The sequence below is a fragment of the Seriola dumerili genome, unplaced genomic scaffold (genome assembly GCF_002260705.1).
Source record: "Seriola dumerili isolate Sdu_G_001 unplaced genomic scaffold, Sdu_1.0 BDQW01000017.1, whole genome shotgun sequence".
Classification (NCBI taxonomy): domain Eukaryota; kingdom Metazoa; phylum Chordata; class Actinopteri; order Carangiformes; family Carangidae; genus Seriola; species Seriola dumerili.
In genome coordinates, this window is record NW_019174272.1 from 450,007 (window position 1) to 463,946 (window position 13,940).

The 13,940-nt window shown below is 40.7% G+C and overlaps 1 protein-coding gene across 1 annotated transcript in view; it reads right to left on the minus strand.

The window, feature by feature from the left end:
- LOC111226685 (coronin-1C) overlaps nt 1–13,940 on the minus strand; it is a 32,383-nt gene that overhangs the window by 6,242 nt on the left and 12,201 nt on the right. The window contains exons 2-4 of the mRNA XM_022751966.1: nt 12,669–12,865; nt 1,651–1,773; nt 97–226 (exon numbers count right to left, since the gene is read on the minus strand). Coding sequence (XP_022607687.1) covers nt 97–226; nt 1,651–1,773; nt 12,669–12,863 — 448 coding nt within the window. The 5' untranslated portion in view covers nt 12,864–12,865. The remainder of the gene's footprint in view (nt 1–96; nt 227–1,650; nt 1,774–12,668; nt 12,866–13,940) is intronic.

Consider the following 13,940-nt stretch of genomic DNA (forward strand, 5'->3'; position numbering starts at 1 on the left):
CAGACTCGAACCCGTGGCCGCTGCGGTTAGGACTAAGCCAATGTGGTACGTGCTCTGCCAGGTGAGCCACCGAGGCGACCCTAAGAGAGTTTTTACCTGCACTAAGAAGGACATTGCGAGCTGTTGGATGCCATGTGATGATCCCAACACGCTTGGAGTGGCCCTCCAGTACCACCACTGGCTCAGACATGGAAGTGACGAGGCCATTCTCAGGAATCTGCCACACCTGTAGAGGACATCAACATGACAGACGTCAGGAACAAAAAACAGAAAGGGATCAAGGAGACTTTCATTTTCACCCTTATGTTCAATAAAATTGAATTGTCAACCCCTAAATATCAACTATTACTGAAGAACAGACACCAGACCCCAATAAATTGTAGTTACTAAACGAAACCTGAGGGGGGCAGCATCAACTCAGAAATCAATGGCAAACTACAGGCTATGATAAACTGACAGAAAGGACATAGAGTCAAATTTAAAAGAACACAGTAAGGTTTGTTTCAGATTCAGTTCTGGGGAAAAGTCTGATTATTCTGGAAGATATGAATGTACATCACAGCATTGTTGCAATATCTGACGTAATTTAATAAATGACAATATTTATGTTTTTCCTTCATTTCATTAAAAAGTTATTTAAATGCAGTACAATACTTTGGGGGTGGCAATTACTGATTGCTTCGTTGAGTTTAAGTCATTATTTATCTACCATTTGGGTTTAATTCATACATGACAGAAGTTTAATGCACAAAACTGACACCGTGTGCGACCTGTGCCGAAAGGAATTCTGAAAAATCCTTCAAATCTGCAAAAAAGACTTTTTGGTGATAAACTGTTGCTTATATCACCATGTCTAGCATCAGCTATCACCTTGCATATCTCACTGATAATCAGTTTTTGCCCAACCCATCACACGACCACAGTTCCATTATTATTCTAAGTGCTAGCTCTTTAGGATCTGTCTTCATTTAATCAACCACTTTTTTTTAGCATGCTGATACATTTTAGAGTACAAGTAAAAAGGGAAACGTATGCTCATGTTTTAAATGGCTTATCAGTGACATGTAATGTGACAATTAAAATAAAACAAAAAAATTCTTTACTGTAAGAAATGGTATAACCATGTACACATCATGGTGCATAACTCTACCAGTCTGTGTCATGGTTGTGAACTTTCCCTTTGAAGATCAAATGTCACAAAGAGCAGAACCATTCATAGTTCCTGTCTCCATAACATGGCTTATACTTCTGCAAACATGAAATAAATAAAGAATTGATTCGGGGTGGGGTAACAGGAAGTCAGGACTTTCAGGTGAGGAAGTGGTAGCCACCTAAACAGGCAGCACACTCAGCTTGGCCTTTCAGGGCCCAAATAAGGACATATGGAGGAAAGTACAACTAGAGTCTCAAAAAAAGTCAGTGACCTCAGCTCAATAAACAGCTAAATCATTTCCCAGCTCTGATTCCTACAACACATATTTGAGCCTAATCTAATCCAGAGGGTGAGGTCTGCACCCATCCCTGAGTTACGACAGTCCTGCCTTTCGCAATAAAAGCGTGTAGGCTCTTGTCACTTATTTGCTCAAGAATGCGTGATGCAGTTTTCCCTCAATTAACAGATCTGAGTTCAGGTGTACAGGCGAACCTTACCATCACTGTGCAGTCCTCAGAGCCGCTGGCAATGACCTGATCATTGTGGGGGCACCATTCAATGTCTAACACCGGGCCTGTGTGACCACACACTGTGGGGTAGGATTTGTCAATGCGTCCCGTCTGTGAAGACAAAGATAAACAACACAGGGTAATGAGATTAGTCTTAGTCTGGACCTGCTTAGAGAACATTGTCCATGCTGGAGGAGTGAGGATGTTTTGAAACAGGACAATTACAGTATAATCCTAAATCCCACCTGCAAAATTAAGCTCTCTCTCAAACACACACACACACACACACACACACACACACACACACACAACATCTAAGAAAAGGCGCTTATACGGATTTATTCTAAAATGAAATTACATGTGAGTGACACAATCTGACAAGAAGTATTACATTTTGAAAATGACCAAAGATCATAATGAAGGCAGACTGAGGCATATTTAATGCATTTATCTATAAAATTAAAGTGAGTTTTTTTGGGCTGTGATTACAATAAACACAGGTCAGAACATTGAGGGGAAAGTGCTGAAGCCTAACATGCATTCTGAAATTCAATTTTAAAGATTTAAGTCTTCTTACATGGCTCATTGATAAAGTATGAGCACAGAAAAGTCCAAACCTTACTGTCTAAAGCCAGAGAATCATCAGTCTTGGTTTGTCCCACCACTGCTCAGCCAAAAAAGAGGCTTGGGTTTTATTGGCACAACACAGAAGCAAAGTGAGATTAGATTTAGCCCCTATTGGACCACCCACAGTAATTAAAGAAAGTTATTAGTGGTGACGTCATTATATAGTAGACACATGCCAACAGACCATCTCCTTACTTTAAAATCGTAACGCTGAATCAAACACTGAACTGTGCCCAGACTAGAAGGCTACAAATTAATTTCTGACGCACAAATACACACATTGGCAAACACACAAACGACCTTTAGTTATGCTGTGCATCCTCCTCTATCCTAAAACCAGCCTGGAGCTAATTTTGACCTCTGAACCCTACAAGCCAGGAGAACCAGGTGCTCTCCCTACATAGTGAGGTGATTTAGCAAACCAAGCTGTAGTGGTTAGGGTGCCTGAGACACACCCTAGTCTGTGAGGACTCCGAGTACCACTGCAGGGCCAGAGAAATGATGTCACTTACTGTGGAAAGAGTCGTGCTGCTGCAGCCCTATATAAAGCATGATGGCTTCCCTAATACTAAAAAAGAAAAAAAAAAAAAAAGAATCACTCACTGCCCACAGCTATTCTGCCATTATACTGGGAATAGCAACAATAATAGGTTGAGAACAACCACTAACTTTAGGACCTGCATTTCCAGAAATGAGTAAGAGGTACAACCAAAACTAGGATTAAACCTAATGAGAACATAACTCAAAGCAATTACTAATGTTAATCCAAACAATAGATGTATGCTCCCGCACAATGCATTGGGCACTAAATAGCCACGCACTATGCCCAAGGGATTTGCAACAGATTTACGACAGTATACTCCAAACACGTTTGGAGATCACACAAGCAAAATGGCATGTTTTGACTAATAAAAGCACAGCATTTGACATCAGTTGGTACGGTGCTTCCAGATTTGCCAGATGAGTTTTTACATTTTTACCCAGCATTTTTCACCAGCCACAATATGCTGTAGCAAGCCACTGCATGTTATGTTATCGTTTCTTTAGTGGCCCCGGGGCACTATTTTTTTCCAGTCTGTTTTCTTGTTTTAAAAAGGTAAGTCTTCTCCCACTGCAACTTACAGATCTTCCGCTTGGTGTGGACGTCAAACAAACTTGACATCAAAGATTGTGCGTATACTAATATTGACTTGCGTTGTATTTTACAGCAGTTTAACAACAAGACAAATTTAATTGCATTTGTCACAGACGTGGGGTGAACTGGCAATAACTGCATGTTACTTTAGTCAGTGAGCCCCGGCTACAAAAGGCAGGGCTCACTGATGCGAGTAGTGACAGTCTCAAAGTTCCAAACAGACCAAGCTCATCCCTAATTGTAAATTATGGCTTTTAAAGCCAAATGATTACATATGTCTTAAAACCTTCAAAAGGACAGAAATGTCAGAGAGATAAATACAGTGGGCAGTGATGATTCTTTACTGCAATTTACTGTCTGCAGTACACTATGACTATGTTCAGAATTTCAAAAGAGCAGAAAATAAAGGTATCCACTTTTGAGGCAAACAGATTCTCTTCACATTTTTAATTTTGGAACAAAACATAGTGAGAAACAAAACCCAGAGGCATGCAGAGGATGGTGGTTTGGGTCTTGGAGGGACAGTCCAGTCCAGGATATGAGTGTCATGTTGCTCAGGCATTCCTGCTCTTAGACATTTCCCTGCCTCTGCTACAGGAGATAATGCAGCCTAGAAGAGTACACTTCAAACCTGCTGCTATTACAGTGCTCATCCACAGTGGTGTGGCTGATGTCACCAAGTAACATGAATCATATCTCAGAGGTCTCATTTTCAGTGAGAGTCAACAGATGTATAAGGTCAGTACAGTCCCTCAGTGGCTGGACATCCATACAAATCAAAGTAGGCGACTCGATGAAAATATTAGGCCTGTAACCATGCAGTCACCTGACTGACATAGAGTTGGGCTGTGACACATACTCCAGATCCAAGTTTAGTGATCAAAGTCCAGTGTATGTGAGAATGTACTCTGTGTGCGTGTGCGTGTGCTTCTACGTGTACTATGTGAAAATCACAAGATCTTGTCTAAACCTCACCCTGACTGCTGAACACACCCTGAAATCTACCCTGAAGCAGAGTGTAAAGAAAGCAGACTTTGACACTGCTGTCAACAGGAATCTATGAGCCACCATCAGTTATCAGATAACATTACCATTAGATATGAGACTAACCTCTCCTATGTAGCTGAGTCCATTTTAAAATTTTACTTTCATTTAGATTACAAATAATTTTCATTACCAGACAGACATGGTATCTGTGCATATCAATTTCATCACATATAGATTTATATCACAGTTTAGTTAAGACTATTCCTGCACATGATTTCCTGAAGTCAGCAGAAACAGGATCTAAAGCAGGAAGTACACAGACTGATGACCAGGTGTAGCAACAGAAACAATAAACAAACTGATCACAGAGATAAGACGAGCCAACACTTCAAATTTATGTGCCACTACACTTAAATTTCTTTAATAATGCTATCATTTTGACTTCACACTATTTCTACAAGATTTATAGATTCAAAGTATTATGAATCATGTTCAGTCAAGTTCAGCATTTACCACACACACAAAACACACTACTCTGAGTAACATAATTGTTAAACAAGTCCTGTCATGTAAAACTGCTACTACCATTTAAACATCAATTGGGGCTGTGCCCTTTTATCTTTTCTAATACCAAGTACTTGGTACATGGTACATTATCCATAGGGGTGTTATACTATGCATTAACACTTAATGAAACACTGTTAATTTATGTTCACATGGCTACTTGTATGCTTTAAACTAACACATGCAACTGTGCTGAAGAATTGCAGCAGATGTTATAGTTTATGTATAAGACAAAAAGGGAGTAGACTGTGACCTGGCCATGTTAGGACATTATCACTGTTTACTGCAAATGCACAGTCAAATCTCATTTATCTGAACCTCAGAGTTCAGTTGGGACCTCAGGCAGACCATGCAGTGCTGTGAACATAGGGGCTTCATTACCAATGGAGGAGTTTAAAGATGGACTTTTCTTGCATGTAATTAGAATCATGTAAACAGAACTTTTATGATAAGCATATTCATGTTTTCTGTCTGTATTTGCAGAAGCCTGGTTGTCAGAGTGCACAAAGATTAAGACCACCTACATGAGCAATCAGCATTTCAACCTCAACACTCCTCAACACTTCGCAGCACATCACACGTTAGCTCCAGTTTAGACATGCTACAAACACTCTGATATGACCTCTTACATAAGTTAAAATTTTCTGCAATTCTCCATTAACACTATTTAATCACCAGAATAAGCTTAAAAAAAAAAGAAAAAAAAAAGAAGAGGAATTCTATACTTCATTAATAAATTGTAGCTGCTACGGTTGACTCATAGCAATGAACCATGAAGCCCAAGTAACACTCGAGTTAAGCTGTGGAGCTCGACCTCCTGATCAACCCGAGCAGGGCAGAGGAGACGACAGTTCGTCCAGAGAGAGACGCGTTCTTTACATTCCACACCTTGGCCCCGGGGAGCTCTGGTATGCATATGGCTAATGAGAGCAAGAGGGCTCCTAAGGTGTCAAATATAGCACCCTTTGAGGTGTTAATAGTGTTTGTGTCTGATATATGATTAGAAATGCAAGGGTCTGAAAAGTGAATAGAATTGGATTTTGCCTCGAGCCTCCATAAACATCTGATAAAATGATACACAAGACGGGAATGCTGTTTGTATGAAGTAAGATCACTGTAATTGTTAGCACTGCCAATTAGGAGTTTAACTGAAAACAACGTCCAAAGCTGCACACAAGGTAGCTCACAACAAAAGCTCACTGCAATGGGATCAGCTGTGCAGATGGGTTAACCTATGGCAACCTACAGCATTCACCCCTCCGTCCCTTCGGAAATGCAGCCCATCAGGTCAATTTGCAAGTCTGAATTTGTCTCAAAATTTGACTAAAACATCTACCAGAACGTCATGTACCAACCACAAGCTTAATGAGATGTCACTCAGGAGAGGCAGATACAGGGTTATAAATCAGACAAATTAATCACAAGGGGACAAAACAGTCCATGAGCCACGTCAGACATAGAAATTTATTTTAATGCTACTGACATTTTGAAGTAAATTTATGTAACTTCTTCCTCAGACTATAGAAAATTGTAAAATGAGAGAGAAAGGGACAGGACAAGAGAGCGTTGTCAAATCAAGCCAATTAGCTACTTGTGCATTTCCTGTTTGTAGCAATTCGAACCTTAGCAGAATATAAAACATGTTTATTTGACAGGAACTAGTTCCACTCTTGCACAGAATCAGCTGATGCTCACCTCTCCTTTTATTAGAGCACAGGAAAACATACATTGGTTATATCAAGTGTAGTTTAAAGAAAACCCGCCTTTGTATTCAGCAGATTTAACCTGCCATAAATTTTTACTTAGTGCTTTGATTAACCAATTGGAGAAGATTCCTCATGTTTTGTAATCAGATCCAAGGTTTGCAAAATACATCAGGATCTTCCACCTTGCCTGACAGAACAGACTTTTACAATACTGCTAAAAAAATGGGCTTTAACAGACTAAACCAGCCAAGCAAGAAAATCATCTCCAAGGGAACCAGCCTACAGGTACAGGAAATGTGTTTAGCAAGACACACAACGTAGAAGTGAGCATCATTTTGTCCAGAGCAAGGGGAAAAAAAACCAAACAAACAAACAAAACAACACCCACACCAACAGTAAGGAGCTAAACTCAGCAGCTGGATACCTAACATGTCCATAACTACACTACAGACATTTGTATCCTTCGAGAGGAATGTCTGACGCCTAGAAAAACAACCAGTTGCATAGCAACAAGTAAGACTGCAGAAAATGTGAGTGAATCACACAGTGATAGATACAAAGCACAACACTGAAACACAAAAAAATGGATGAACAACATTCTCTCAAGGCAAGAGAGAACATTCTTTTCATTCACACAAGAGGCCAGCACACTTCATTTCCTTGCAGCTCAACATGTGATTCACACATGCACATCACTAAAGGGTCTTCCATGCCTGCTGTCCAGTGCTGCTCAGAGCTCCATGGAAATTTCCACTTTAACAAGTCTCTGCATCTGTATGGTTGAGACAAACAGCTGAGGCAGTAGCAGCAGCAGTGCTGTCACACCCCGAACCTTTTCTTAAGATTTACAACGTCTATATGATAGGGCAGGAACAATACAACGGCGCACTACAGGCTGAGTGGAAACCTGAGATATATTTAGCTGGAGAGATTAAATAGACATACCTATACAGATATATACTGTTGTACAGCACATTTCTGGTAGATGGCTAGTGAAACTATATCTGTCGAGGTCCACTATTTCTGAAAACATTTGAGACCAGCCACTCTAGCTGAAATTTTGAACCACAGTTGCTATCAGTGTCCAAGTGCTCCTGCAGAACAAGATATTTGCTAACAGGCCACTGTCCTCATAGTCTAAAAGGCATGATTAGTTAGTGGGTGGTTACTAATTACTGATGACAGAGAAAAACATATTTCCAGTATGCCTAGCGTCATAGCAATTAGGTTCAACAAAGTACTTTCATACACTGTAAGAGGAAATCTAAAAAGAATCAGGAGGGTCATTAACTTCTGTCATCTCTTTGATGACACTGCTCTGAATAGATATTGTATTCCCTTGTGGAGGATGGCTTCTGTACACAGTGTCTCCACATCTTCCTACTGTCTCTCCAGTGCATGCTGTGATACAGTCCAGCACCTGTGGCATGAAAAAATGATCAACTGGAGAAACAGACAGCATATGAAAGAACAGATATTTTTAGAAAGAACTTGGAAGATATCAAAGACAACCCAACTAAAAAGATTATTTTGCGATTTGGTCTGCCAGATTGGTGCATTCATGTGCAACCACAGTTAGTTTGTGAATTAACTGCTCTTTTGCTGCCGACATTTAATACATCAAATGGGTGAAACCGATGCTGTACACACCATCCCTTATTAAAAAGTATCATAGCATTGTTCTAAGGTTCACAGCTAAAAAAAATAGTCTGGTTTATTTAACAATGCTATCAGGGCTCACAGCTGTATATTAATAGATTAGAAATATTATTCAGTAATCCAGCTGTTAAACTGATTATTTTACCAAAATGATTATTTAAATATGGCACTTATATGCAGTGAATGACTCCGTGACAGAGACAACATCTGACTTCAACCTAGTTCTCTCATCTTGGCCGCTCTTCATATTTCGGCCTATCCCAGAATTCACATGTGTACCGACACTGCATGAAGCAGCCAATGGCAGGGCTGGGAGGAAATGGTCTTGGAAGCCTGTCAGGCAGCGAGCAGTGAATGACCATATATGGTAAAATCTGCAGTCAGCAGGACTGAGCGGCAGAAGCGGCAAAGGCAGAGGCGACTGAGCAGTATAGAGGTCTTGGAACACAAGCTGACCTAAGTATGGGGAAAGACCCTGGATATCATGCACACAAGTATTTTTGTGTGAAGAGACAGAGTGCAGCTTAGTTAGCAGCCAAAGTGGTGTATGAGAGACAGAAGAGAAATAATGTGTCACTGTGCACACACCCAGGGATTACTAACAGCAAAGGTTGAGCACAGGATGAATGGTGCATTGAGGGATTGAATCCAAATCAAACACACACTCCACATCTGATCGTCCTTTCAGCACAGAGGCAGCGTTTGAAGCACTAACGTGGAACATGCCTTCTACATTAGACAATACACTATGTGGTGTTAAGGCTGGAGTTAAGTCACGCTTACTAAGAAATACAAAAAAGAGGAAACTAAAGATGCTAACAATTGACAAAATGACTAACACACGGAAAATAAAGATGGTGATGGCTAAAACAGAATAGAAAGCATGGCACTTTTAACAAGGGCATGCTTTGATAACTCAAATAAGACATTTCTTGTAAAGTGATATAAATCAAAACAACTGTAATGATTTACTGAGACTTCCCTGCTCTTATGCTGAGCAGACAGAGAGGAATTATAAGGAATTTTTCACTGAACACTTGCTAGCTACTGCATTCACTCCCACAGCTTCCTTCATATGGAAATCAGGGAATAAATTAGCAGGCATCCAGCTAAGAAAAAGAAAGGGGGAGATTGAAAGCATGAGGGAAGGGAATGACATGTGTTGAGCAGGACATCTGATGCCCTCTCTATAAATCCCTGTGTTCTGACAGGAGGAAGCAACAATACTCATGGCTGTGCTGAGTCACGAAGGCCTGCCACACTAACCTCACCCTAGTGAGTCACACAAAGAGCCAGCTCCATTGGTTGACTACTCAAAATGAGGCTCAGACCTCAGGTCAGGTCACAGATCCACAACATCGACCTCTGAACTCCAGAAGATCCTTTCCATCCATTTACAGACACATACAATTATGACAAATACTAGATTTGCCTGAATATAAGGAGAGGGAGTACAATGCTTTTTTGAAGGGGTCATAATTTTAATCATTCATTCTCCTACCACTATTGCATCACTACAACAAAGACAGTGCACAGTTGCATATGGTTTAATTGTGAAGGGGGAGCATCATCACACTTCTTCCTCCCCCCAGTCAAAGTGTGGTAATGACAAAGGGCTGCACTGGGAGTAAGCGTAGGACAAAGGGCCTGAGCAGCTGGCTGCCCACAGAGACCGGGAGCAACACAGCATAGGCAGATGGGTTAGCCGGACAGATGCACCCTCACATTAGGGATGGAGAGGGGTTGGAGGGTGGGGGTGTTTAGGGGATGTCTGTCCTTGCAACAAAATTAAATCAGACCTAAGTGATTCATACATCAACTGTCCTTCAATCAAACAGAGTTGTATCCACAAGGCCACAAGGCAAACTCATAAAGTAAAACAGACACTTATAGTATAGTTGCCACAACAGCTGATTCAATTTGTTTAACCAATTTCTAATGAAGCAGCAACATCACAATCCTTTTTTATTCAGTTTATTAGAAATGATCTCAGGTGCTGAGAGTACCTCTGTAATACTGATCCACTGCAGTGCAGTCTAGTCATACCATTTGCAAGAACAGACTCGCCCCACTTTTGAGACCTGCATTGCCAGCTGAGGCTATACTGAGATTTCCAGATGGACCTGCTTTGTCAGAAAAATTCATTTGAGAATAGTGTGGTGATAAATTCCAAAAATAGATGTTAAAAGAAAAATGGCAAATAAGTTAAAAGAGGAATGCCCATTAAGTTAAGATTTGAAATTAATGTCATTCCTATGTCCCAGTAGCTGACTTTCATCTTTATGCTAAGCCTTAAAACTGGTTTGGTGGCAATACATACTGGTCACGCTGTCCAAAGTCATAACAGACATACGCAATACAATTCCTAAATAACATGGTATTTCCCTTACGGCTCCAGCTTCTCAATGCACAGTCTGTATAAATGAGGAAAACACTATATCTGAAGGATTAGTCTGTGTCACGCCTGCCAGCTTGAATGTGGGAAGATCTAAAAATCAAGAGAGCTTTTTTTAATCTTTAACTTACGGAAATTGCCTGAGGTTTGCTCTGTACATAAAGATCTCGGACTCCCACCACTTTTTAATTCAGTAGTGAAAGTAGACTTTGTTCAACAGACACACCATTACTGTATTGGGACATGGCATGCAGAGGGCAGCTCATTCAAACATAGACAAAGAGAGGAGGGCAGGAGGAGTGTGAAACCAGTCGAGCTCGCAGCCGACCTCCAGTACAAGCTCTGTATTGAATGAGGTGCTGAGAGGTGTAAGCTGTGTGATGACAGGCCTAAGGATCGGTCCCCTATGCTAGAGTCTTCTCAGATGACATAGCAGTGTACTGGTGAACACTAATTACAGGCCCAGGTTAGATCTGTCAACAGTATTGCAGTACTTATGTCACTCACAGTGTCAGGACCTGCCGCTTGGCAATTGCTTGGAGCTGCCAAACAGAAACAGCAGCAGCCAGCAATTCACCACTATCAACCATAATGGCACCCTAGGGCTCTCTGGGTTACATGCCAGAGCCCCCCCCCAATGGATTCAGTCTGACCTCTGTTGCACCTTAATTAGACCAATTATGACAGAAGGGTTAAAACAAAAGGGCGACATATTCACCCAGCTAACTTGTTTATGGCCAAACACTCTTCAAATGCTGTCTTGCCCAACCCAAGAGTAACTCTAGTTGAAGTGGAGCGATTCCTTATATGGAGGCTAGAATCAGGAGACTGTTCACTCCAGGGCTTTGGAGTAGTTTCTGTTGTACACATGAGGGTGTGTTAAACAGCCCGCTGGTAAACATTAATCCTAAGGTACACTGACATGTAGAGGCAGCAGTTCTGCTTGTAAGAGGCAAAGTCTCCAATGAAAAGTATTATTTGCTGCACACATCACATGGGAAATAGGCTTGTTACTCTCAAAAGAAAAAAAAAAAAAAAAAAAAAAAAGAGAGGTCTTGTAGGACTTTTAGTTTGATGCTCTCTACCTTTTATTTGTTACACGTTTATATTCATGTCCATTCAAATATGATCCCTCAGATAGCATGGTTTTCCTCCTCTTTATGTCATCAGTGACGTGGAGACAATATCACGATTTCCCCCACTCCAATCTAAAAATATCTTGATGAAATTTGATCCACTGAAATCATCCGTAACAAAAACATCACATGCACAACAGCACTCAAAAGGCACACAATGCCTTTAAAAGGTTAACATTATACCATTCAATGCATCATTTTTACCCCCAGTGAAGATTAAATGTGTTACCTTCAAACCAGTTCTCTATTCTATCATGTGTGTAGGTGAAGAATGTAATCTCAAAATCTAGTTAGTGAACATAAATGTTAATTTCACCCCAAACCCCAAATTTTGGTTAGAACAGACAGCTCAATAAGAATTTTGTCATTCTTAACAGTGGTGGCATTAAATGTGCAGTTTCTTCTCCTACTGGTCATTAAAATCATAAGGGTCTTAATGTGCACTGAAAATATCATAGCAATCTGGTATCTTGTCTGTTGTTCACCTTTACCCAGCTGGTGACCAAAAAAAGTGTCATGCAAGCACAAAATGTATACCAAAGTAAACCAAACAAAGTAGCTGATTCACAGCACAAGTGATAAAAACTACCTATAAACACTGATTAACCATTGCGTTGCTAGGATTTCAGCGAGCACTACTGAAGTATCATTAAAAAGCAGTAAATGCAAAAACATGTTTACACACCCAGTTTATCTCTATCTGGTTGTCTCAGGTACCAGCTCTGACTGATGTGCTCTGTACATAATACAGTGTTTACTCACTGTGGAATTAATTATTATATGATACACAAACATACCTTGTGAAGAGGGAGAACGAGGAAAGCTCCGCCACCACTGGCCTCAATGATTATGGCAACAAATTTGGGATTGACTGCACAGAATGCACTGTCCCACGTGACCCTTGAAACCCGGATATCATCGTAGCATTGGTCATTCTTCACCGCCTGGCCAAAGACGTGACGGAATTTGCTCTGCCGTACAACTCGTCTCATATCTGTAGAAAGAGCAGAGATTTAAAATCGCAAACAGTACAAGATAACAAGTATACAGGGTAGAAGCCTGCAAGATGAACTGACACATGCATAGACTATAACAGCTACTTGAAAGAGCACAAAACATCCCATCCAGACACTGCAGCAAAGCTGTTGGAATAGACTGCGATCACGTGTGAGCTTTTTTCCACAACACATTCTCTTTGCAGATGAGGGTGTTTTGTAACAAACCACTACCATTTGCTACTCCATGGGTCTCCCTGGGATTTCAGAGAAGAGTTTTACTACCACAGGTATCGATTCCCCAGTAAAGTAAGCTAGAGTAGAGTAAGCTTCAAAACTGAAAAATTCTAGTCAAACTTTTCAATTCCATAAAGATACAGAATATGAAAATATCAGTGAAACAAACATGCTTGATGATATTTCAAATGACTTCAAACTGTTTCTTATCATCTTCCATTGTGCCAAACATTTAACATCTGAAATACTAAGACACTTTATCTGTGGCACACTTAGAAAGAGCTACTTCCAAAGGAAAATAGGACATACCCAATCCAAACAAAAACAGACTTTGTAGCTGGTTCAGCTAAAATCTTCACCAAGACAAGAATCTGCTGGCAGACAAGAGAGCTTTGGAAAACAAGCCCATTCAAAAGCTACAAGTCCCACTGCTCTGCTTACAATAACAGGCCACTTCCAAAGATAATGGAAAGCTGGCTAGTTTCAGATAAACGACCAGAACCAAGGTCCAGTCTAACCTACAACCTAGAGACAGACAAAAGGTCTTTAGTGGTTTTGTAAACCTCCTCAGATCTTTTTTTATTTTTTGACACAGCACATGGTAACAGTTTCCCAGCCTGAATCACCAACATAACCAAAGCACAGCACAGGATGTGGGACATGTTTTCGAGGTGGTTTTCCATTGTGTGTGTGTGTGTGTGTGTGTGTGTGTGTGTGTATGCATGCATGCATGCATGAGTGTGTGCAAAAGAGAGAGACAGAGACGGAGTGAGAGGGAAAGAATAAGCGCGAGCAAGAAAAGCTTGTATGGCATGTTTCCGACAGGACGAGGATCGC